We start from the raw sequence: 21,749 nt of genomic DNA, 5'->3' as shown, positions 1-21,749 counted from the left end.
AACGAATTTAGCCTTTATTATTATTCAACAATCTCATTGGTTTCTTGAAGAACTGCTACGTTCCTCCCTCTGTGTCTACACCGGATCTACCGAAGAGCCCTATTTCCAGAGTCATTTTTTCAGATGGCTGCTTGCTAGGAAAGGGGTGGGGAAAGATTAAATCTGGGTAGACTTGGGTTTCAGGCCCCGGCTACCCTCCCAGAATTGACTTTCAAGGCGGGGAGACAGGTATGCACGTAACAGTGACCTCACACACGACTGCACGCTGTGATGAGTGCCAGGAGGGCGAGGACAGGGAGCTGTGAGGGCGCAGAGCAGATGCTGGGCATTCTGGGCGTTCTGTCTCCTGCAGTCCCTTATATCACAGGGAGGGGGAGCAGGGTGCCCGTCCAGGTGGCTGCCCCACGCCTCAACTTGGCACTCACACCCTTGGGGCAGGAGGACTGCGCCGGGAGGCAGGAGAGCTGGGCGATCAGACACACCTGAGCCAGGTGCGGGCATCCATGCGTCCAAGAGGTACTTACCGATCCTTCCGTGTGTGAGGCGCTGCACTGGGGAGCGGAGAGCAAGACAAAGCCGGTCCTGGTCCTCAGGAAGCTTCCATGCCACTGGGGCAGATGGATGAGAGTTTGAGTGAAAATATGGTGTCATTTCAGCAGGTAATAATTGACATAAGGGAAGGGATGTGTCATAGAGAATAAGACAGACCCATGGGGTAAGGGCAAGTCTAGCGGGGGAGCACTAGAGCCAAAGACAAAAAAAAAAAGGAGCAAGAGATAACCATGCCAGGAGGCGGAAGGAGGCAGGGAAGGGAAGAGCATTCCAGAACATGGGCCAACGCCTGTGGGACTGAAGGGGACCACTGTGGCCAGATCACCAGGGCCACGTGGACCATGGGAAGCAGTGCAAGTTTAGTTCAGCTGCTCACTGCCAGCATGACCTTGGGTGAGTTTTTTTTGTTTTTTGGCTTGGGTCTTCGTTGCTGTGCACAGGCTTTCTTTAGTTGCGGCGAGCGGGGGCTACTCTTCGTTGCGGTGCGCGGGCTTCTCATTGTGGTGGCTTCTCTTGTTGCGGAGCATGGGCTTCAGTAGTTGTGGCGCATGGGCTCAGTAGTTGCGGCATGCAGGCTCAGTAGTTGTGGCGCACAGGCTTAGTTGCTCCGCGGCATGTGGGATCTTCCCGGACCAGGGCTCGAACCCTTGGCTCCTGCATTGGCAGGCGGAATCTTAACCACTGTGCCACTGGGGAAGTCCCCTTGGGTGAGTTTAACTTCTCAAACCCTGGGTTTCTTCCTCAATAAAATATGGCTTCTGGTGACAATGATCTCACAAGGCAGAGTGAGGTCACGATTAGAAGATGCTCAGTACAAGGCATATATCCAGAAAAGATGAAAACTCTAATTCGAAAAGATCCATGCACCCCAATGTTCAAAGCAGCACTATTTACAATAGCTAAGACATGGAAGCAGCCTAAATGTTCACTGACAAAGGATGGATAAAGAAGATGTGGTACATTTAGGTTGGTTCCACGTCCTGGCTATTGTAAATAGTTAGCTAGTGGGAAGCAGCAGCATAGCCCAGGGAGATCAGCTCGGTGCTTTGTGACCACCTAGAGGGGTGGGATAGGGAGGGTGGGAGGGAGGGAGATGCAAGAGGGAGGGGATATGGGGACATGTGTATGCCTATGGCTGATTCACTTTGGTGTACAACAGAAACTAACACAGTATTGTGAAGCAGTTATACTCCAATAAAGATCTATTAAAAAATAAAAGATGTGGTACCTATAAAAAGAATGAAATAATGCCATCTGCAGCAACAGGGATGGACCTAGAGATTTTAAAACGAAGTGAAGTAAGTCAGACAAAGACAAATATCATATGATATCACTTATATGTGGAATCTAAAAGAATGATACAAATGAACTTATTTACAAAACAAATAGGCTCAAAACATGGTTACCAAAGGGGAAGGGTGGGGGAGGGATAAATTAAGAGTTTGGGATATGTACTATATAGAGAATAAATAAAGAACAAGGACCTACTGTATAGCACAGGGAAGTATATTCAATATCTTGTAATAACCTTTAATAAAGAAGAATCTGAAAAAGAATATATATATAACTGATTATATAATTGACATCCTTATATAATTATATAATATATAATTGACATCTCTTCCCTTATGTCTGTATATATATATATATATATAAACTGATTATATATAATCAGTTTATATATATATATATATAACTAATTCACTTTGCTGTACACCAGAAACTAACACAACATTGTAAATCAACTACACTTCAATTAAAAAAAAGAAAAGAAAAAAAAAGAAAGAAAATGCTCAGTACAGAACCTGACACATAGTATTAGTAAATATTAACTACTGGTATTCAGGTTCTAACTAGTAGGCTGGGTGCCTTACATCTTGCTTTATGTGTTTTTAAACTTTTTAGTATAGAAAATTAACCTTTTTGAAAAACACATTCAGAGGTAGAGTGAATAGCACAACAAGCTGCTACATATTCACCACCCCCTTCAATAACTATCGACTTTCTGCTCTTCTAGTTTCTCCTAGTCACACATACACCTTTTCCCCTGTATTTTCCTCCCAACATTTTATTATGAACATTTTCAGACATACAACAACGTTGAAAGAATTTTACAGCAAGCACCCATAAACCCACCACTTAGATTCTGCCATTAACAGTTTACTCAGGACTTCCCTGGTGGCTCAGTGGCTAAGAATCCGCCTGCCAGTGCAGCAGACATGGGTTCGAGCCCTGGTCCGGGAAGATCTCACATGATGCGGAGCAACTAAGCCCCTGCACCACAACTACCGAGCCTGTGCTCTAGAGCCTGCAACTACTGAAGCCCGTATGCCTAGAGCCCGTGCTCCACAACAAGAAAAGCCACCTCAATGAGAAGCCCGAGCACTGCAACGAAAAGTAGCCCCCGCTCGCTGCAACTAGAGAAAGCCCACGCACAGCAACAGAGATCCAACACAGCCAAAAATAAAATTAATTAATTAAAAAAAATTTTTTATACCCAATTTACTCTATTTGCTTGGTCACATGTCTATTTCTCTACCTACACTTTTTACACATTTCTTTTTTTTTTCTTTTTGGCCACACCACTCGGCATGTGGGATCTTAGTTCCCTGATCAGGGATTTACACATTTCTTATAAATTGCAAACATCAGTACCTTTCCCCCTGAATGCTTCAATGTACGTATCAGTAGCTCGAGTTCTGTTTTTCTGGAGTATTTTCAAGCAAATCTCAGAGCCAGATGAATACTTTAGTACATATCCCTAAAAGAGACGAGGACTTTTAAATTTTATTTATTTATTTTTGGCTGCGTTGGGTCTTCATTGCTGTGCGCAGGCTTTCTCTAGTTTCGGCGAGCGGGGACTACACTTCGTTGTGGTGCACGGGCTTCTCATTGCGGTGGCTTCTCTTGTCACGGAGCAACGGGCTCTAGGCGTGTGGGCTTCAGTAGTTGTGGCACGTGGGCTCCGTAGTCGTGGCTCGTGGGCTCTAGAGCGCAGGCTCAGTAGTTGTGGTGCGTGGGCTTAGTTGCTCCATGGTATGTGGGATCTTCCCGGACCAGGGCTCGAACCCGTGTCCCCTGCATTGGCAGGCGGATTCTTAACCACCGTGCCACCAGGGAAGCCCTATAAGGACTTTTTTAAAAAGCCATTGCCATGATTATCTACTTCCAGCACAATTATTTATTTATTTATTTAGGCTGCGCTGGGTCTTAGCTGCGGCACACAGGATCTTTTTAGTTGTGGCATGCGGGATCTTTTAGTTGCAGCATGCGGGCTTCTTAGTTGGGGCATATGGACTCTTAGTTGCAGCATGCAAGTGGGATCTAGTTCCCCGACCAGGGATCAGACCCAGGCCCCCTGCATTGGGAGCGCGGAGTCTTACCCACTGGACCACCAGGGAAGTCGCATACCTCCAGCACAATTAATGCTATTTCCTTAATCTAGTATCCAGCTCATGCTCAGTGTCCTCCAGTTGTCTCAAAGGTGTCTTTGAGGTTGTTTTGTTCAAATCGGGACCCACAAAACGTCCTCTTGTCTCTTTTAATCTATAATAGTCACCACCATTATTAAATGCCCGTTACTTATTGAAGAAATGGAGCCATTTGTCCTGTAGAATTCTCCCCATCCTGGATTTGGCTGATTAAGCATCTTCCAAGTGTCTTTTAGCACATTCCTCTGTCCCTCTTTTTTTTTTTTTGGCCGCACTATGCGGCTTGCAGGATTTCAGTTCCCCAACCAGGGATTGAGCCCAGGCCATGGCAGTGAAAGCCCAGAATCCAATCACTAGGCCACCAGGGAACTCATCCTCTGTCCCTCTTAATAAGTATTAAATCTAGAGGTTTGAATCAACTCAGGTCCAAATCCAGTGCATTGTGTCATGTCATATGACTAGAACAGAATGGCTAGTCATCCCACTTTTTTTTAAATTTTTATTTTATTTTTTTTATAGAGCAGGTTCTTATTAGTTATCTATTTGATACATATTAGTGTATATATGTCAGTCTCAATCTCCCAATTCATCCCCCCTGCCCCAGCTTTCCCCCCTTGGTGTCCATATATTTGTTCTCTACATCTGAGTCTTTATTTCTGCCTTGCAAACCAGTTCATCTGTACCATTTTTCTAGATTCCACATATATGTGTTAATATACGATATTTGTTTTTCTCTTTCTGACTTACTTCACTCTGTATGATAGTCTCTAGGTCCATCCGTGTCTCTACAAATGACCCAATTTCGTTCCTTTTTATGACTGAGTAATATTCCATTGTATATATGTACCACATCTTCTTTATCCATTCGTCTGTCGATGGGCATTTAGGTTGCTTCCATGTCCTGGCTATTGTAAATAGTGCTGCAATGAACATTGGGGTGCATGTGTCTTTTTGAATTATGGTTTTCTCGGCATATATGCCCAGTAGTGGGATTGCTGGGTCATATGGTAATTCTATTTTTAGTTTTTTAAGGAACCTCCATACTGTTCTCCATAGTAGCTGTATCAGTTTACATTCCCACCAACAGTGCAAGAGGGTTCCCTTTTCTCCACACCCTTTCCATAGTCATCCCACTTTTAGTGATGTTGACTCATCAGAGAGTTTGGGGATGGCAGCCTGATCTCCATTGTGAAATGCCCCATCAACCTTTCACCAGATGGTTTTACAAGCCACTGATGGCCAGAGCCTAAAACATTTTATTTCATTGCTGATTGTGGATGGTGGTTTTCTACCTCTACCAATCCTTCTGCGTTTATTAGCTATAACTTACAACTTTCACCCACCGTTTGGTAACCTTGAAATATACAGGGTCTTTTCCTATAGGAAAGGCAGGATAAATGCTTAATTACACCCCTTTTTTTGTAAGTCAATTTCCAAAGTAATAAGTGGTGCCATGGCAACCTTCCAGTGTGTCAGTGAGGTTGTTTTTGTGTTTGTTTTCAGTAACATTATGACCTCATGATTTTCAAAAATATATTTGATGTATTTCAATCCACTGCAGTTGTCATCTTTTTTGGGCCGCAAATATCTTTTCTTTGGCAGGGAAGCCCATTCAGGTGGTGCCTTCTGTGTTTACATTTCTGCCCCAGCCCTGGAGTCAGCCATTTCTCCAAGGGGTCCTGGTTCCTTATATATGTGAACATTTTACACGCTCCCTGTGGCTTCTCTGTGCACAGTGGACTGGAGGGACATGACAGGGGCAGCCAGATGGGTTAGGAGGCTGGTGCAATGGTCCATGTGAGAGATAACAGTGGCTTGAACTTGATCTTAGGTAAAGCCCTTAGCACAAGGCTTGATACATCATGGAAAGTGCAACCAATGTTAAATGAATAAATGAAACGTTCTTTCATGATTTGCATTGTTTACGTATTGGTGAATTGAAACCTCACCAAAACTCTATGAGGAAGGCATTCTTACCATCCCCACTGAATCCTCAAGAAAACCAAGGCTCAGAGAGGCGAGGAAAGTTGCTCAAGGTCACACAGGAAATGAAGAATCTAGCACCTCCGGATCCTGTACTCCGACCAATACACTGTGCCGCCCATAGGGGTCTTAGTTTCAAACTCAAAAATGACCTAGATTAATTGTTGGCACAAAACCTGATCCATCAGTGAGGCCGACCTGCTTACACTTCATGAGATTGTAAACTGAGATTCCGGGGTGGGGGGCGCATCCCAAGGGCTGGGCCATCCCTCAGACCCTCTCCCTGCCCCTGGACATTTCTGTGTCGCTGTACCTTAGCAGGAAGTGGCCCTCGAGACTGCTACTGCTACTGCTCTCCACACAACCTACAAGCTCTTCCAAGCGTTCTCATTATCCAGTCTTTGCAGGAGCCCTGTGAGGTTGGCGTGTTTCAAAACTGGGAAGTTGAGGTCCCAAGAGTCAAATACAAACCATTAAAGATTTTCCTGGTGATGGCACCAGGGCTTGAACCCCCAGATTCTCTGATTCTGTATCTACAGCCGTTTTTGCTTTTCGGTCTGGACAGAGGAGAGGTTGCTTCTTTTTAGGGAGAAAATCATCCTTGGGGCTCAGTCGATTCTGCTCCAACATTTGCAACCAGATTTCCAAAGCTGGCAGGAAGCTCTGGGACAGCCTTGGAGGGGAGCCGCTATCCCCAGGGTGGTGTGTGGCTCAAATGGGGAGGAGGACGCCTCCTCCTGAGTTACACCACTGCCTTTCAGTCTGGATGCTGCAATGGCCCTGCCCTGGACTAGCCCGGGTGGAGGCCCTCGGCCAACAGAGCCAGGGCAACAGGTGGAAGAGGTGCCCATCCCATAACAGCTCGACATCAGGGGAAAGTGTTGCATAGGATCCCTGGTCCCCGAGGCAGGGACCGTCAGCACTGCTGCTGTAGCAATCACGGCAGCTCCTCCTGGTTGCCTGCTTCATTTATGCCAGCCTAAGCAATCTACCTGTGTGAGTGCATTTAATCGCCCCGATGGGCTGCTTGGGCTGGGGAAACTAAGGCTCAGGTTAACCGCTCTGCTTGTAGGTGGCAGAGCCAAGACCCCACCCCAGGCGGCCGGCCGGTACCATGTGCTCTTGGCTCCCACGCTGTAGCTGTCCCTCCATAGCTCCAAGAAGGAGCTTTGACTCCCTGAAGCATCTCATGGCCCCGCCTCAGCCTCCATCCCTGTCTGCTGCCCCACACCCACCTCACTGTTTTCTCAGCACCAGGCCGACTGTGCGGTTCTTGGAGAGGTTCTGTCTCCTCCCGACTCCGGGCTTCTGTATCTCCTGCTCCATCTGTCTCCAACACTATTCCTCCTCCTTCCTGCCCTGGCGCCTTAGCCTGGTGAAATCACACTCCCTCCGTCTCAGCAGAGATACTCCTGAGAAAGCTTTCCCTTGCAGACCCAGACGGGGGCCTCTGTTACTGGCTCTTCAAGCGCTTCTCCTTTGTGGCGATTCTCCTGGTGGTGCCCTTACATTCCGCCGTGATCTTACTTGCTTCCCCGTGAGATTGTAAACCCTGCATGGGCAGGACCATTCCTGCACTGTTTGGACCATATCTATGGTAGCCAGCACCATGCCTGGCAGGTGCCCAGCAATTACCCGTTGGTGAACAAGTGATGGTTGAATGCAAATTCACAGCACAGAAAGAATAGAGGGGAAGGAGGGTAGAATTCCATCTGCAAAGGTGGCAGGGGACCAGGACCTCAGGCGTGTGGGACAGTTGACTTCGGCAGTTTCTACAGGGATGACTCAAGTGAGACAGGCTCGGAACATATGAGCCCTACAGGCCTTTGAGACGGCAGAGTGAGTTTTCCATTGGAGGTGGGGGACCCACTCCTCTTACATTTCTTCGAGGCAGGGGCCAATCTGGAACCGTTCAGGCTGGGTTTGCCTGGGCCCCCGCACAGGTCAACCCTATCAAAAGCTTGGCTTGGCTCCCCAGGTGTTAATCAAGCACCTGCAATGAGACAGGCACCGAGGAAGTGCCCCTTTCTAGGTCAGCAGTCCTGGAGGACCCTGGGACTTGTGGTATCTGAGCCTTTTCCGAACAGGGGGGAGAACTGAAATTCACAGACTTTTCTCAAATGTGTTTTCCTACTGGAAGCTGTTCTCAAATCGGTGGCCCCTGAGACTGCATACCTGCTCGATTCTAGGATCAAGTGGTTGTAGATATTTTAGGCTTACTCTAAAGGCTTTTATTTTAGGCTTACTTTAGGCTTTTCAGTATTTGCTGAAGTTTTCCAGAGACCTAGATGTTCTGACAGGTGATAAGTCTCAGAACTGCTGACCCTCCCTGGGTCTCTTCCAGGCTTCTGATTCCCCCCATCCAAGAGGGAAGCCGGTTAATCAATTGAATCAATAGTCTGCTCACCTCCACCTCTTATGAATCTAGGCTTTGGAGTCAGGCAGAGCAGGGCTGGATTCTATCTACCTCCAAAGCTGTGTGACTTTGGGAAATTCACTTCCCCTCTCTGGGCATTGGATTCTCACGCCTGGTTGGATTCTCATGCCTGGTCTGTGAAACAGGATAAGAATAGTACTTCCCTTGTAGGGATGTTGTGAGGAGTAAATGAGATCCTGAATGCAAGGTGCTCATTATAATGGGAGGTATAGTTGTTGTTATTTATTAGTTAATGTTTGTAGTTAAAGAATAACAGAGAACAGAATCTGTTCTTAGAGGTGAGGGTTGCAATTCTCTTGCTGTCTCTGGACATTGATTGCTTCCTCTGGGGTAAGGAAACATGACCTTGTACCAATGCCTTCAGCCATAATTGCAGGGGAAGGTGACGTTTTTAGGTTACACAGGGTGTGTGACTTCTCAAGTCTCTCGGTCTGTAGGGAGCTACATCTCCCTCTCCTGTCACCTGAAATGTCACATTTCTTCTTCAGATGCCAAAATACTAAAGAAAACAAATGACTATCCTTCACAATAGAACCAATTTGTTAATTGCTGCTCCTGGTTTAGTAACTTTGGCCGAATCCCTATCTTTATTTTATTTATTTATTTATGTCTGTGTTGGGTCTTTGTTGCTGCGCGTGGGATTTCTCTAGTTACGGCGAGCGTGGGCCTCTCTTCGTTGCAGTGCACGGGCTTCTCACTGCGGTGGCTTCTCTTGTCACGGAGCACAGGCTTCTAGGTGCGCGGGCTTCAGTAGTTGCAGCACGTGGGCTCAGTAGTTGTGGCTCGCGGGCTCTAGTAGCAGGCTCAGCAGGTGTGCCTCACGGGCTTAGTTGCTCTGTAGCATGTGTTATTTTCCCGGTCTACGGCTCGAACCTGTGTCCCCTGAATTGGCAGGCGGATTCTTAACCACTGCGTGGTGGTTAAATCTTGATTTGAAAAGCCTTTTTTTTTTTTTCCTTTGGGTTGAACTCTCCTGTGTCCCCCAAAGCCTTTCCCAGGAGAAAAACCCCAAGGCTAGAAAAGTAGTTTTGTTACTTATTTCTTGGTTGCATTTTAGTTTCTTCGGGGAGTGGACTCAGAGATTTAAAAACAAACCCGTGGCTCTAAGAAACCAAGCAGTACCCCCTGACACTCACTTCTCAGGTCCGCTGATTTAGGACCTTTCTCAGGGTTTATAGAAGGAAATTCTGCACAGAGAGCGGAGGACATGAAGATTAGGAGCGTGGGCTACAAAGGGAGGCCACCTGGGTCCTAAAAGTGTGAACTTGGGGAGTGATGGAGCCTATAACAGGGGAGGAAGAAGCGGGACCTCTTGCAGGGGCTGCAGGGAGTTGATGAGATCATGTGTGTGAAGCTCTTAGCACCAGAAAATGCTGGTGGCAGGAAAACACTCCCTCTGATTTATTAGAGGGATAACCTCCTTCCCCTACCACCCTCCTCTCCTTAACTTATCATTTCTTCCCCTTTTTTTTGTTTTTTGCTAAACTCATTTATTAGTTTTATTTTTTCTTATAGATTCTATTCCTTTCTTCCTTTTAAAAAATTTTTAAAAATTTATTTATTTACTTATTTGGCTGCATTGAGTCTTCGTTGCTGCATGCGGGTTTTCTCTAGTTGTGGCGCACAGGGGCTACTCTCCGATGCGGTGCACGGGCTTCTCATTGCAGTGGCTTCTCTTGTTGTGGAGCATGGGCTCTAGGCACGCAGGCTTCAGTAGTTGTGGCTGCGGGCTCTAGAGCACAGGCTCAGTAGTTGTGGCGCACGGGCTTAGTTGCTCCATGGCATGTGGGATCTTCCCGGACCAGGGCTCAAACCCGTGTCCCCTGCATTGGCAGGAGGATTCTTAACCACTGCGCCATGAGGGAAGTCCCCTTTCTTCCATTTTTTTAACCCCTGTATTGACATTTAAGAATATCCTCTCTCTGAATAACATAAAAAGTCACACACACACACACACACAGTTCTCAGGACCATCTCCACTGATCAGGGAACAGACAGAATTTAATGTACAGAATTTAATTCAACCTGACGCAGGCTGCTGAAGCCCCAGATATGCCTCCCCTTTGGGAAAGCACCTGCCCTGTGGGGCTGAAAAGCTGAAGTGAGTCCAAGGACTGTTTCTGATGTGAGTATCTACCTGTCCCATCCAAGCACCTGACCAGTGTCGGATGGGTGCCCCCACCCACGTGAATCCATTTCTGTCCCTTGGTGGAAGAGGATCCTTACTCACCATCACCAGCCGCCTTCTTTCCCTTTTGGCTCACCAAGAAGGGGAAGGTGGTGTTTAGCGACCAAACAGACCTTGGTTGGTCCTGCCAATAATCCTGTGAGGTGGGTGAGGCGGGTGAGGCTGGGGATTCTCCCTCCTTTTCTAACATCTTACGGAAAAACCTGAACGAACTTTTTGGCCAACCCAGTAGATGGGGAAACTGAGGTTCACAGAGGGGACATGATTTAGCCGAGACAACACTCTGTGGGTAGCAGAGTGTCACCATGCGGTGACTTATCCTGCCCGAGGCTCTCAGCTCAGATTGCTAATGATGATCGCTACGATGAACTGCGCCTGGCCCTGTGCTCAGCGCCCTGCATGGGTGACCACTTTGGACTATCGAGAACTCCATCGTGGAGCTGCATCCTTATGCTGCTTTGCATAGCATAGAACTCCTGCAGCAGAGCCGAGATGAGAACCCAGATCAGTGTCCAGGGCACCCAGCAAGGTACCCAAAGACAGTGGCTCTTTACTGTGAATATCACCCCACACAGGCCTGGCGCGGGGGACCTTGGTGCTAGTCATGGCTGTGTCATTAACTTCACATGTGACCTCTGGCCTCTGCTCACCTACAAAGCAAGGACACTGGACATGCCAAGTGTCCCCCTCTTAGGCTGCAGGTTGGAGGCTAAGTGGCTTTTTGGGAAACGCAGGGTGACCTGTGATGCCCCCCGCCCTGTGGGCTGGAGTGCAGGTTGAAGTATCCACCTGGCAGCTTTGACCACACTGGCGGCCCGGCATAGCTTCCTCTATCACTTTAATGATCTCTGAATTTGCAAACCGTTGTTGCACCATCGCCTGCCAGCCAGAGGCCCTCGAACTTCGTCCTGATGCTTTTGCTTCTCTTTCCATCAGTATCACCTTGGCCAAACCCAGGTTCTGCTGGGACTCATGCTCCCATTCTAGCAGGTGTCTTACAGATGAACACATGGGAACAGGAGGCTGGCGTGATTATGGGACTGTTTAAAACTCATAGAGTGTTTAAAACTCCATGTATAGCACAGGGAGATCAGCACAGTGCCTTGTGACCACCTAGAGGGGTGGGGTAGGGAGGGTCGGAGGGAGAGGCAAGAGGGAGGGGATATGGGGACATATGTATGCGTATAGCTGATTCACTTTGTTATAAAGCAAAAACTAATACACCACTGTAAAGCAATTACACTCTAATAAAGATGTTTAAAAACAAACAAACTCTAGAGGCTCAGCGTTGGGTAAGGGGGTGGCTGACCACAGGAGCAGCTAAGTAGGCTCTAAGTCCAGGAGTGTGGCAAGCCAGAGGGAGGTGGCCCTGTGGGACAGAGAGTATACACAGCCTCTTAAGTACTTGAGCTTGAAGCTGGGGGAGGGGGAAGGGCGAGGACCTCGGCAAATGGCTTATATTTGTGGATGACAGATAAGGACGCCTGACTTGGGGGAAAACTCACTCGTGTCCAGCATGAGCTGGTCCAAACTCCTCCCCATGGACTGATGCATGACACCAGCCTCCTGCTGAAAGGTGACACTTCACGGCCCCAGTTCCCTCAGGCACCCCGTGGGAGCCTGTCAGACCCACATGAGAGTGGAGCCGGTGGCCGTGGCCACAGTGGCGGTAAGTGGCAGCGAGCAATCGGGAGTTCATCTTGGTGGGAGGAAACATCCGAGTGGGGAACAGGACGGCTGGTTTAATGCTGACATTCTGCCCTCCTCTGTCCCTTAAAGGCCAGGCCAGGTATGGGTGGCTGTGTTGGAGGCGGGTGGCTGGAGAACAAACTCCCGACCCCCCTCCCTCTCCAGCCCTTGCTTCGCTGCCAGCCAGCACCTGTTGGAAGCGAGCAGTTTCCTGCATTTGTTATGGTCAGGGCCACGACTGCTCTGGCACCAGGCAGCTGTTGCTTGAGTTCGGTTTGCAACAAATAAAAATAGCTTCGGCCCTCGCTGGGTTTTCAGGTCAGCTGGGTTGTTTCAGCAAAGGGCAGCAGCTCGGCATGGCGTGTCCACAAGGGTTCACTGGAAGGACTTCTCTGGCCCTGACTGCCCATGGATTTGAACCACACGCACAGTTCTCCTTCTAGACCGCTGTGCACATCTGGCTCCACCCTCCAGGTACACAGCCAGGTATCTGATTTTAGGGTCGTATCCAGGTGCTTGTGGGAACACCCTCCGCTTTATGGAATTTATGTATATCCAGTTTCAATGGTGGAGCAGTGGGAAAGGTATGAGCACTGGGCCTGGATGTGAGCAAACTCAAGGAACCGAACTTCTCTGAACTACAGTTTACCGAACTGTAAAATGGGACTGTAATAAAGACCATAGCAATCGTAAGATCCACCAAGTTGTTCTGAGTATTGGAAGCTTGAAGGCACTGTACATGCTTGGCGGCTTTTTGATGCTTCTGATAGCATTGACACAAATGCTATGTAGGTTATTCAAAGAGCAACTGTGAGACAGGTAAAGGGGGCAAGACTCAGCATCCCCATTTTACAGGCGAGGAAACTGAGGCTCAGAGGGTTTCTTTGGGAGCTTTCTCAGAGAGTTCCCCATTTGTCTCTATGTACTTACTTGGGAAAAGTTCTCATGTAGTGACCTGTGAGTCCCCCATCATCACACTTCCAAGAAAAGGGAAAGACCCTGAGGTTTTTTGTGCGGGTAACCTCTGCAAGGTAGGTTTGGGATGTTTGACCCACTGGCTCCTATCAGAATAACAGCAGATCATAAAGGATTTGCCAAGTGAGGGAGGGGGCTGAACTGGGGAGAATTGCCGGTCCCTCCATTCATTAGAACTTCCAATTTAGAGCTTGGCAACTTCACCCACCAACCCTCAATTGCTTACCATGCATGTGTCTCGCCATCTTGCCCATCTGGCCATCCACTCAACCCCTCTCCAAGCACCACCTATCTATCCTTCCACCCACAGTCCCCATCCACCATCCATTCAACCAGCCAGCAAGTTCCCAAAGTGCTTGTGTTATGCAAAACCGCATAGTTTGATTGGTTTTCCAATGGAAATCAACGTAAAGTATTCATTCTCGGGGCTCCTAAACTCCAAACCATTGTAGCATATTTTTTCTCTTTTATTTCCTCAGCAATAACTCAAGTATTTTTCTATTTGGGGTAGGGGGAAGCTCAGCATTTCAATGTAATGCACTTAGTGTTTCTTATTTCTCAGAATTTCCAATGTGTACATTTAAAGTGTACCTAAAGTTGGCCACATTTGTATGAGGTCTTCTGCCTGGCACTCTACTTCAGAACTGCCATGGAGACACCCAGCTTGATCCCCTGGTGTTCCTGAATGCACCTTCAGAAATGAGATCCTGAAACCAAAATTCCTGCCTGCCTTAAGCCATCTGTTGGTGCTCAGTGCGTGTGCATGGATTTATCATTCATTCGGTACATACTTTTTGAGCACGTACCATGCACCAAGCACTACTAGCCTGGGCACAAGGATCCAGAAATGAGTGACAATTGGTCTTTGTTTCCAAAGGTCTCTGAGTTGGCCAGGGAAGACCAGTGAACAGGCTGTTTCCACAGTGGAGGTCTGTACCCACTGGGTGACTTGGAGTGGGTGGGCAGTGGAGCTGTGAAAGCACTTGGCCCATGTGGCCAGCAGAGGGTGTGAGGGGGGAGTGGCCAGTGGGCACAGTCTTGAATGACCTTTATGCAATGCCATAACCTCCTGCTTGGGGAGGATATAGGGCTTTAAGCTGTCGAGCCTCCAGTAAAGCCAGGATAGCCTTTGCACCATTTTTGGCAATGCCATCTGCCAATTACCAGAGAACACGTGTGAGTCAGTAATTTCAGGACTCTGACCTTTCTTGCTGGTGCTTTTTAAACTTGTCTTGAGAACTTACTGTATGCAAGAGATGAGTAAGAAATACACCTTTTCCCCAGAAGCTCCTGTCTCACAATCTAGAAGCAGGGGGGAAGGAGTGCATAGGTGTAGGAGTTAAGACCAGTGGTTCTCACATGAGGGCAATTTTACCCCCCAGGGACATTTGTCAATGTCTGGAGATAGTTTTGGTTGTCACACCTGAGAGGGAGGAGGGTGCTACTGGCATCAAGTGGGTAGAGGCCAGGGATGCTGCTCGATATCCAACAATGCACAGGACAGTCCCCACCACAAAGAGGTATCCAGCCCCAAATGTCAGTAGTGCACTGACTGAGAAACCCAGGAGTAGGAACAAGGCTTGAGCATCAGAAAGTTGGGGTGCCGCTGGGAACATGTGCGTTTATGTATTTGTTTGTCCTTGTTTTCAATTCTTTTGGGATATGCCTAGGAGTAAAATTCCTGGGTTGTATAGTAATTCAATGTTTAACTTTTTGAGGAACCACCAAACCGTTTTCCATAGCAGTTGAATTTTACATTCCCCCTAGTAACTTACAACTTCTCCACATCCTCACCAACACTTGATATTGTCTTTCCTCCTTTCTTTCTCCCTTCTTCCCTCCCTCCCCCTCCCTCCCTCTTTCTTTTTCTTCCTTCCTTCCTTCCTTCCTCCCTCCCTCCCTCCCTCCCTCCCTCCCTTCCTTCTTTCATCCTAGTGGGTGTGAAGTGGTACATTGTAGTTTTGATTTGCATTTCCATAATTACTAAGGATTCATGTTTTCATGAGCTCTTTGTATATCTTCTTTGGAGAAATTTCGATTCAAGTTCTTTGCTCGTTTTAAAATCAGGTTGTCTGTCTTTTGGTTGCTGAATTGTAAGAGTTCTTTATGTGTTCTGGATACTAGGCCCTTACCAGATATATGGTTTGTAAAAATCTGCTCCCATTCTGTACATTGTTTTTTCACTTTCTTGATAATGCCCTTTGGTGCACAGAAGTTTTTAATTTTGATGAGTCTGATTTATCTATTTTTAATTTTGTTGCTCATGCTTTTGGTGTCATATCTAAGAATCCATTGCCAACTCCAAGGTCATGAAGATTCACCCCTATGTTTTCTTCTAAGGGTTTTATGGTTTTAGCTCTTGTATTTAGGTCGTTGATCCATTTTGAGTTAATTTTGGTGTATGGTATAAGTTAGGAGTCCATCTTCATTTTTTTGTACGTGGAAATCAGTTGTCCCGGACCCATATGTTGAAGAGACTATTCTTTCCCCATTGAACGGTCTTAATACCTTTGTCAAAAATCAATTGGTCATAGATGTATGAGTTTACTTTTGGACTCTCAATTCTATTCCATTTGTCTATATGTCTGTCTTTATTCTAATAGCACACTGACTATAGTTTTTTTTTCTTTTTTTTTCTGCTTTATAACAAATTTAATCAGTTATACATATACATATGTTCCCATATCCCCTCCCTTTTGCGTCTCCCTCCCACCCTCCCTATCCCACCCCTCCAGGCGGTCACAAAGCACCGAGCTGATCTCCCTGTGCTATGCGGCTGCTTCCCACTAGCTATCTACCTTACGTTTGGTAGTGTATATATGTCCATGCCGCTCTTTCGCTTTGTCACAGCTTACCCTTCCCCCTCCCCATATCCTCAAGTCCATTCTCTAGTAGGTCTGTGTCTTTATTCCTGTCTGACTATAGTTTTGTAGTAAATTTTGAAATTGGAAAGTGTGAGTCCTCTAATTTGTTTTGCTTTTTTAACATTGCTTTGGCTATTTGGGGCCCCTTGCAGTTCCATATGAATCTGTAGATTGCTTTGGGTAGCGTGGCCATCTTAACAATAGTAAGTCTTCCAATCCATGAGGATGGGATGTCTTGCCATTTATTTAGGTCTTCTTTAATTTCTTCCAGCAATGTTTCATAGTTTTCAGTCTATAGGTCTTTCACCTTCTCGATTAAATTTATTCCTAGATATTTTATTCTCCTGGATGTGATTATAAATGGAGTTATTTTCTTAATTTCCTTTTCAGATTGTTCATTGTTGGTGTATAGAAACACAACTGATTTTTGCATATTGATCTTGTAGCCACCAACTGCTTAATTTATTACCTCTATTAGTGTTTTTTGGTGGTCCTTTAGGATTTTCTATATATAGGATCATGTCACCTGTGAATAGAAATGGTTTTATGTCTTTTCAATTTGGATGCGTTTTATTTCTTTTTCTTGTTTAATTGCTCTGTCTAGGACTTTCAGTATGATGTTGAATAGCAGTGGTGGAAGTGGGCATCCTTGTCTTGTTCCAGATCTTAGGGGAAAGCTTCCCATCTTTCAACATTGAGTATATATTTTCTGTGGTTTTTCTTCATTAATGTGCCTTATTCTGTTGAAGTTCTTTCCTATTCCTACTTTTCTGAATGTTGTTATTAATGGTTGTTGGATCTTTTTTTTGGCTGTGCCGTGCAGCTTGTGAGACCTTAGTTCCCCAACCAGGGATTGAACCCGGGCCCTTGGCTGTGAAACCGCAGATTCCTAACCACTGGTCCACCAGGGAATTCTCAAGGGTGTTGGATTTTTGTCAAATGCTTTTTCTGTGTTCATTGAGAGGATCATGTGTTTTTTCCCTTTGTTCTAGTAATGTGGTTTGTTCATTGATATTGAACAACCCCTTGACTTTTTTTTAAAAGGAAACTTGATGATCCTAAAAGAAAAAAATCTCCTGACCCTTTGTTCTATTAATGTGGTTTGTTCATTGATATTGAACAACCCCTTGACTGACTTTTTTTAAAAAGGAAACTTGATGATCTTAAAAGAAAAAACTCTCCTGACCCTGTGTATTACCTAGAAAATACCCCTGACAACATTTCAGCAAATTCTGTAGCCCAAACTGTGCAAGAATTGCTTGGATCATGTAGTTCTGGGACATCTTGAGAACTTTTCCATTTCCCTTAAGAGTGTTGTGTTGAAATTTAAAAAGAAAATGCAGGACTTCCCTGGTGGCACAGTGGTTAAGACTCTGTGTTCCCAATACAGAGGGCCTGGGTTCGATCCCTGGTCAGGGAACTAGATCCCACGTGCATGCCTCAACTAAGAGTTCGCATGCTGGAACTAAGAGTTTGCATGCCACAACTAAGGAGCCCGCCTGCTGTAACTAAGACCCGGTGCAACTAAATAAATAGATAAATAAATAAAAAGAAAATGCCTTTTAGATACTAAAGTGATAAGCTTGAGTTTTGTGGTCCTCCTTTTTTTAAAAAGTTAATTAATTAATTTATTTTTGGCTGCATTGGGTCTTCGCTGCTGCGCGCGGGTTTTCTCTAGTTGTGGTGAGTGGGGGCTACTCTTTGTTGTAGTGCGCAGCCTTCTCATTGCGGTGGCTTCTCTTGTTGCGGAGCACGGGCTTTAGAGCGCGTGGGCTTCAGTAGTTGTGGCACGTGGGCTCTAGAGCGCAGGCTTAGTAGTTGTGGTGCACGAGCTTAGGTGCTCCGTGGCATGTGGGATCTTCCCAGACCAGGACTCAAACCGGTGTCCTCTGCATTGGCAGGTGGATTCTTAACCACTGCGCCACCAGGGAAGCCCTGGTCCCACTTTTTTAATGCTTCTACTGGATAATTATGGCAAAATTGGGTCAGAAATCTCAATACATTCAGGTTGCGTTTTCGTTTGTTTGCTTTTTAAACTATTTCCTGCAAATAATAATTATCTATTCATTAATAGGGTAGAGTTAGTGTGATGGTCACAGGCATGGGTTAGAAATCAGAATATCTGAATTTATGTATTCAACAAAATGAATTTTTGTCCATTGTTAAGCTCTCACTCTGTACCAGGCACTGTTTTAGACCCTGGAACAGAACAGACCCTCCTTGGTCTTGCTGAACTTTCATTCTAGATATGAGCATACCTGCATCAGGTGTACTAGCGCTATAAAGAAAATACGACAAGATACCCATTCCTCTTTCCAAGACCATGATGATGGTTGTGATAATAATACAGTGATGCTGATGATCCTGGTAGTGATGAAGATGATGATCATAGAAGCCAACAATCCTTTTCATCTACAGATTGCAATATAATGAAGTCTTTTTTTAAGATAAGCTTTGTTGAGATATAACTCATATACTGTTTGACTCACGTAAAGCGCAAAATTCAATGGTTTTTAGTCTATTCAAAGAGTTGTACAACCATCACCACAATCAGTTTTGGAACATTTTCATCACTCCAAACAGAAACCTTGTACCCTTTAGCTTTCACCCCCAGCCCATTAGCCCCAGGCAACCACTGATGTTTCCATCTCTATGAATTTGCCTAATCTGGGCATGTTATCTAAATTCATGGAATCATACAATATGTGGTCTTTTGGGACTGGCTTCTTTCACTTGGAATGGTGTTTTCAAATTCATCCATGTTGTAGCATGTACCAGTGGTTCATTCCTTTTTGTGGCTGAACAATGTTCCACTGTATGGATAGACCCCATCTTGTCTATCCATTCATCAGTTATTGGGCATTTAGAGTGTTTCCGCTCTGGGGAAATTATGATTAATGATGCTGTAACAGAGTCTTTTAGTGTACCTGATCTCATTTAGTTCTCTCTCACATGCATGTTTATGATTTATGGTGAGTGTGTGTTAGTTTATTTAGAGGTGGGAAACTGAGATCCAGAGAGGTTAAGAAACATGTCCCAGGGACTTCCCTGGCAGTCCAGTGGTTAAGACTTTTCCTTCCAATGAAGGGGGTGCAGGTTTGATCCCTGGTCGGGGAGCTGAGGTCCCACATGCCTCGTGGCCATAAAACCAAAACATGAAACAGAAACAATATAGTAACAAATTCAATAAAGACTTTGAAAATGGTCCACATCAAAAAAAAATCTTAAAAAAAAAAAAGAAACATGTCCCAGACCACAGAGCATGTAAGCCGGCAGGAGCACCCCTTCTCTGCTCCCCGTCTAGTGCTTCTCCCCTCCAGCCCTCTCAGCCGAACACACAGAACCTTAACTGGCTCTCACCACCACCTCCTTTAAGAGCTAGATAACACAATTACATAAATCCTAAAACGTCTCTCTTGTTCCCTTACAGATTTTCTGAATGATCCTGCTTCTTCTTCTATCTTATCTGATTTTCTCCTGCCTGACCTTTTTCTGGTTAAAAAGCTGGGGGAAAATGACGGACTCCAAGCAAGTCACCAAGAGTAAATTGAAGGTGAACTTCATTGCAAGTCAGGAGCCTCTTCCAGCCTCAGACAGCTCCAGGGAGCCACTGCAGGAAAACTGCAGCAGCAGCTCTCTGCCAGAGACCCCTGACCAGACTGAGCCAGCCTCCCACAAAGGTCCCGAAGACACCTGCCAGCAAAGAAACTCCCAGCCACCCCTGCTGCAGAATCCCCAAGGAAACCCCCTTTCCTCTGATGATGCCTTCCCAGCACGCCAAGCCAACGGGACAGAGACTGAAGGCCTGGAGACCCCAAATACCAATGGCCTGTCCGTGCTAGCCAGACCCCAGGGCCAGCGAGCCAGAACCCTCTCCAAAGAAGACAGGAAGCGGGCACACATCAAGAAGCAACTGATGACCAACTTCATCCTGGGCTCTTTTGATGACAACTCTTCCGATGAGGACTCTGGCACTGGCTTGTTCAGAGAATCTTCCCGGAAGGGCAGCCGAGCCAGCCTGGGGACCCTGTCCCTGGAGGCTGCTCAGACCGCAGGCGAGACTGAGACCCCTGTCCCCACTATAAGGTAACGTACCCTCTGTCCTCATAACCAGGAGGCGCAGAGTTAGGGTGGGGTCCACACCCTTCCCTGCTCAGCCAAGCTACCCGCTCATGCCAATGCTTTGAGGGTAGCTATGTGACAAGCAGAAGACATGAGCCTCCCTGCTTCCTTCCTTCCCTCCTATCAAAATCATTTATTGAGGGCTCCCCTGGTGGCGCAGTGGTTGAGAGTCCACCTGCCGATGCAGGGGACACGGGTTCGTGCCCCGGTCCGGGAAGATCCCACATGCCGCAGAGCGGCTGGGCCCGTGAGCCATGGCCGCTGAGCCTGCGCATCCGGAGCCTGTGCTCCGCAACGGGAGAGGCCACAACAGTGAGAGGCCCGCGTACCACCAAAAAAAAAAAAAAATTTATTGAGCATCTACTGCGTGTACAGGGCCCCAGGCCAGGAAACTGGCTTTCTAGAAGATCGCGGTCTGGTTGGGGAGGATGACCTTGTATGCAACAACTAGTTATAATTTAAGCAGAATGAGCTCAGATTGGCAAGAGCCAAAGCGATGATGGGAACCCAAAGGGAGGGACAGTTTCCCTGACTCCTGATGAGACATTCATTTACTTGTTCGTTCATTTGTTCATTCATCCAATAGGTAAATAACAACTGTAAAACGTGCCTTCCCCCAGTGATGCCTTAGAAGCAAAAATTCAAGGGAATTCCCTGGCTCTCCAGTGGTTAAGACTCTGCACTCTCACTGCTGAGGGCCTGGGTTCAATCCCTGGTCAAGAAACTAAGATCCGGGCTTCCCTGGTGGCGCAGTGGTTGAGAGTCCGCCTGCCAATGCAGGGGACACGGGTTTGTGCCCCGGTCCGCGAAGATCCCACATGCCGTGGAGCAGTTGGGCCCGTGAGCCGTGGCCGCTGAGCCTGCACGTCTGGAGCCGGTGCTCCACAGCGGGAGAGGCCACAGCAGTGAGAGGCCCGCGTACAGCAAAAAAAAAAAAAAAAAAAAAAAAAGAAACTAAGATCCCACAAGCCATGCGGCATGGCCAAAAAAAAAAGGGCAGAAATTCAAATACTATTACACATCCATCAAACTGATTGTTGAAAACAAATACCTACAGGTCCATCACACGTGGGACTGCCCCGGGAGTGTAGTCAGTGGCTTCATTTCTGTTGTTCTTGTTATCAGACTTTGCCACCCCCAACTCCCAAATTGCAAATGGAATACGGTAATTCCAGGTAGAAAACATGGAAAATATGGGAGAGCAGAGAGTACAAAAGAGCCACCAACCATGACTTTGCCAGCCGGAAAGAACCTCTGCTGTGTTCTAGTGTTTCTTCCTGCTGCCAGTATGTTCTTCTGCCCTGGGAGTGGAATCCTGTTGGCTCTTCTTTTAAGCAGCTCTTGCACGCTCTCTGCTAAAATGAGGAAAAGCTGGACTAGGACATGGGCTCTTACATAGGCACCATGTTCCCGGTGAGCATGGTTACTGGAACATTTTTAACCCTGGTTACTGGAATTTGGAGATAGAGAAAAGAGAAAAATGCACATATTCCCTATACTGATGATCT

At 46.6% G+C, this 21,749-nt stretch overlaps 1 protein-coding gene across 1 annotated transcript in view; it reads left to right on the top strand.

Annotated features, from left to right (window-relative positions):
* ACACB (acetyl-CoA carboxylase beta) overlaps nt 1-21,749 on the top strand; it is a 121,706-nt gene that overhangs the window by 3,300 nt on the left and 96,657 nt on the right. Inside the window, exon 2 of the mRNA XM_081252807.1 lies at nt 19,550-20,205. Coding sequence (XP_081108933.1) covers nt 19,559-20,205 — 647 coding nt within the window. The 5' untranslated portion in view covers nt 19,550-19,558. The remainder of the gene's footprint in view (nt 1-19,549; nt 20,206-21,749) is intronic.

The sequence above is a fragment of the Mesoplodon bidens genome (genome assembly GCF_964165515.1).
Source record: "Mesoplodon bidens genome assembly, chromosome: 13".
Classification (NCBI taxonomy): Eukaryota; Metazoa; Chordata; class Mammalia; order Artiodactyla; family Ziphiidae; genus Mesoplodon; species Mesoplodon bidens.
The sequence above is the reverse complement of the archived record's forward strand: the minus strand, read 5'-3'. Positions and strand labels throughout refer to the sequence as shown.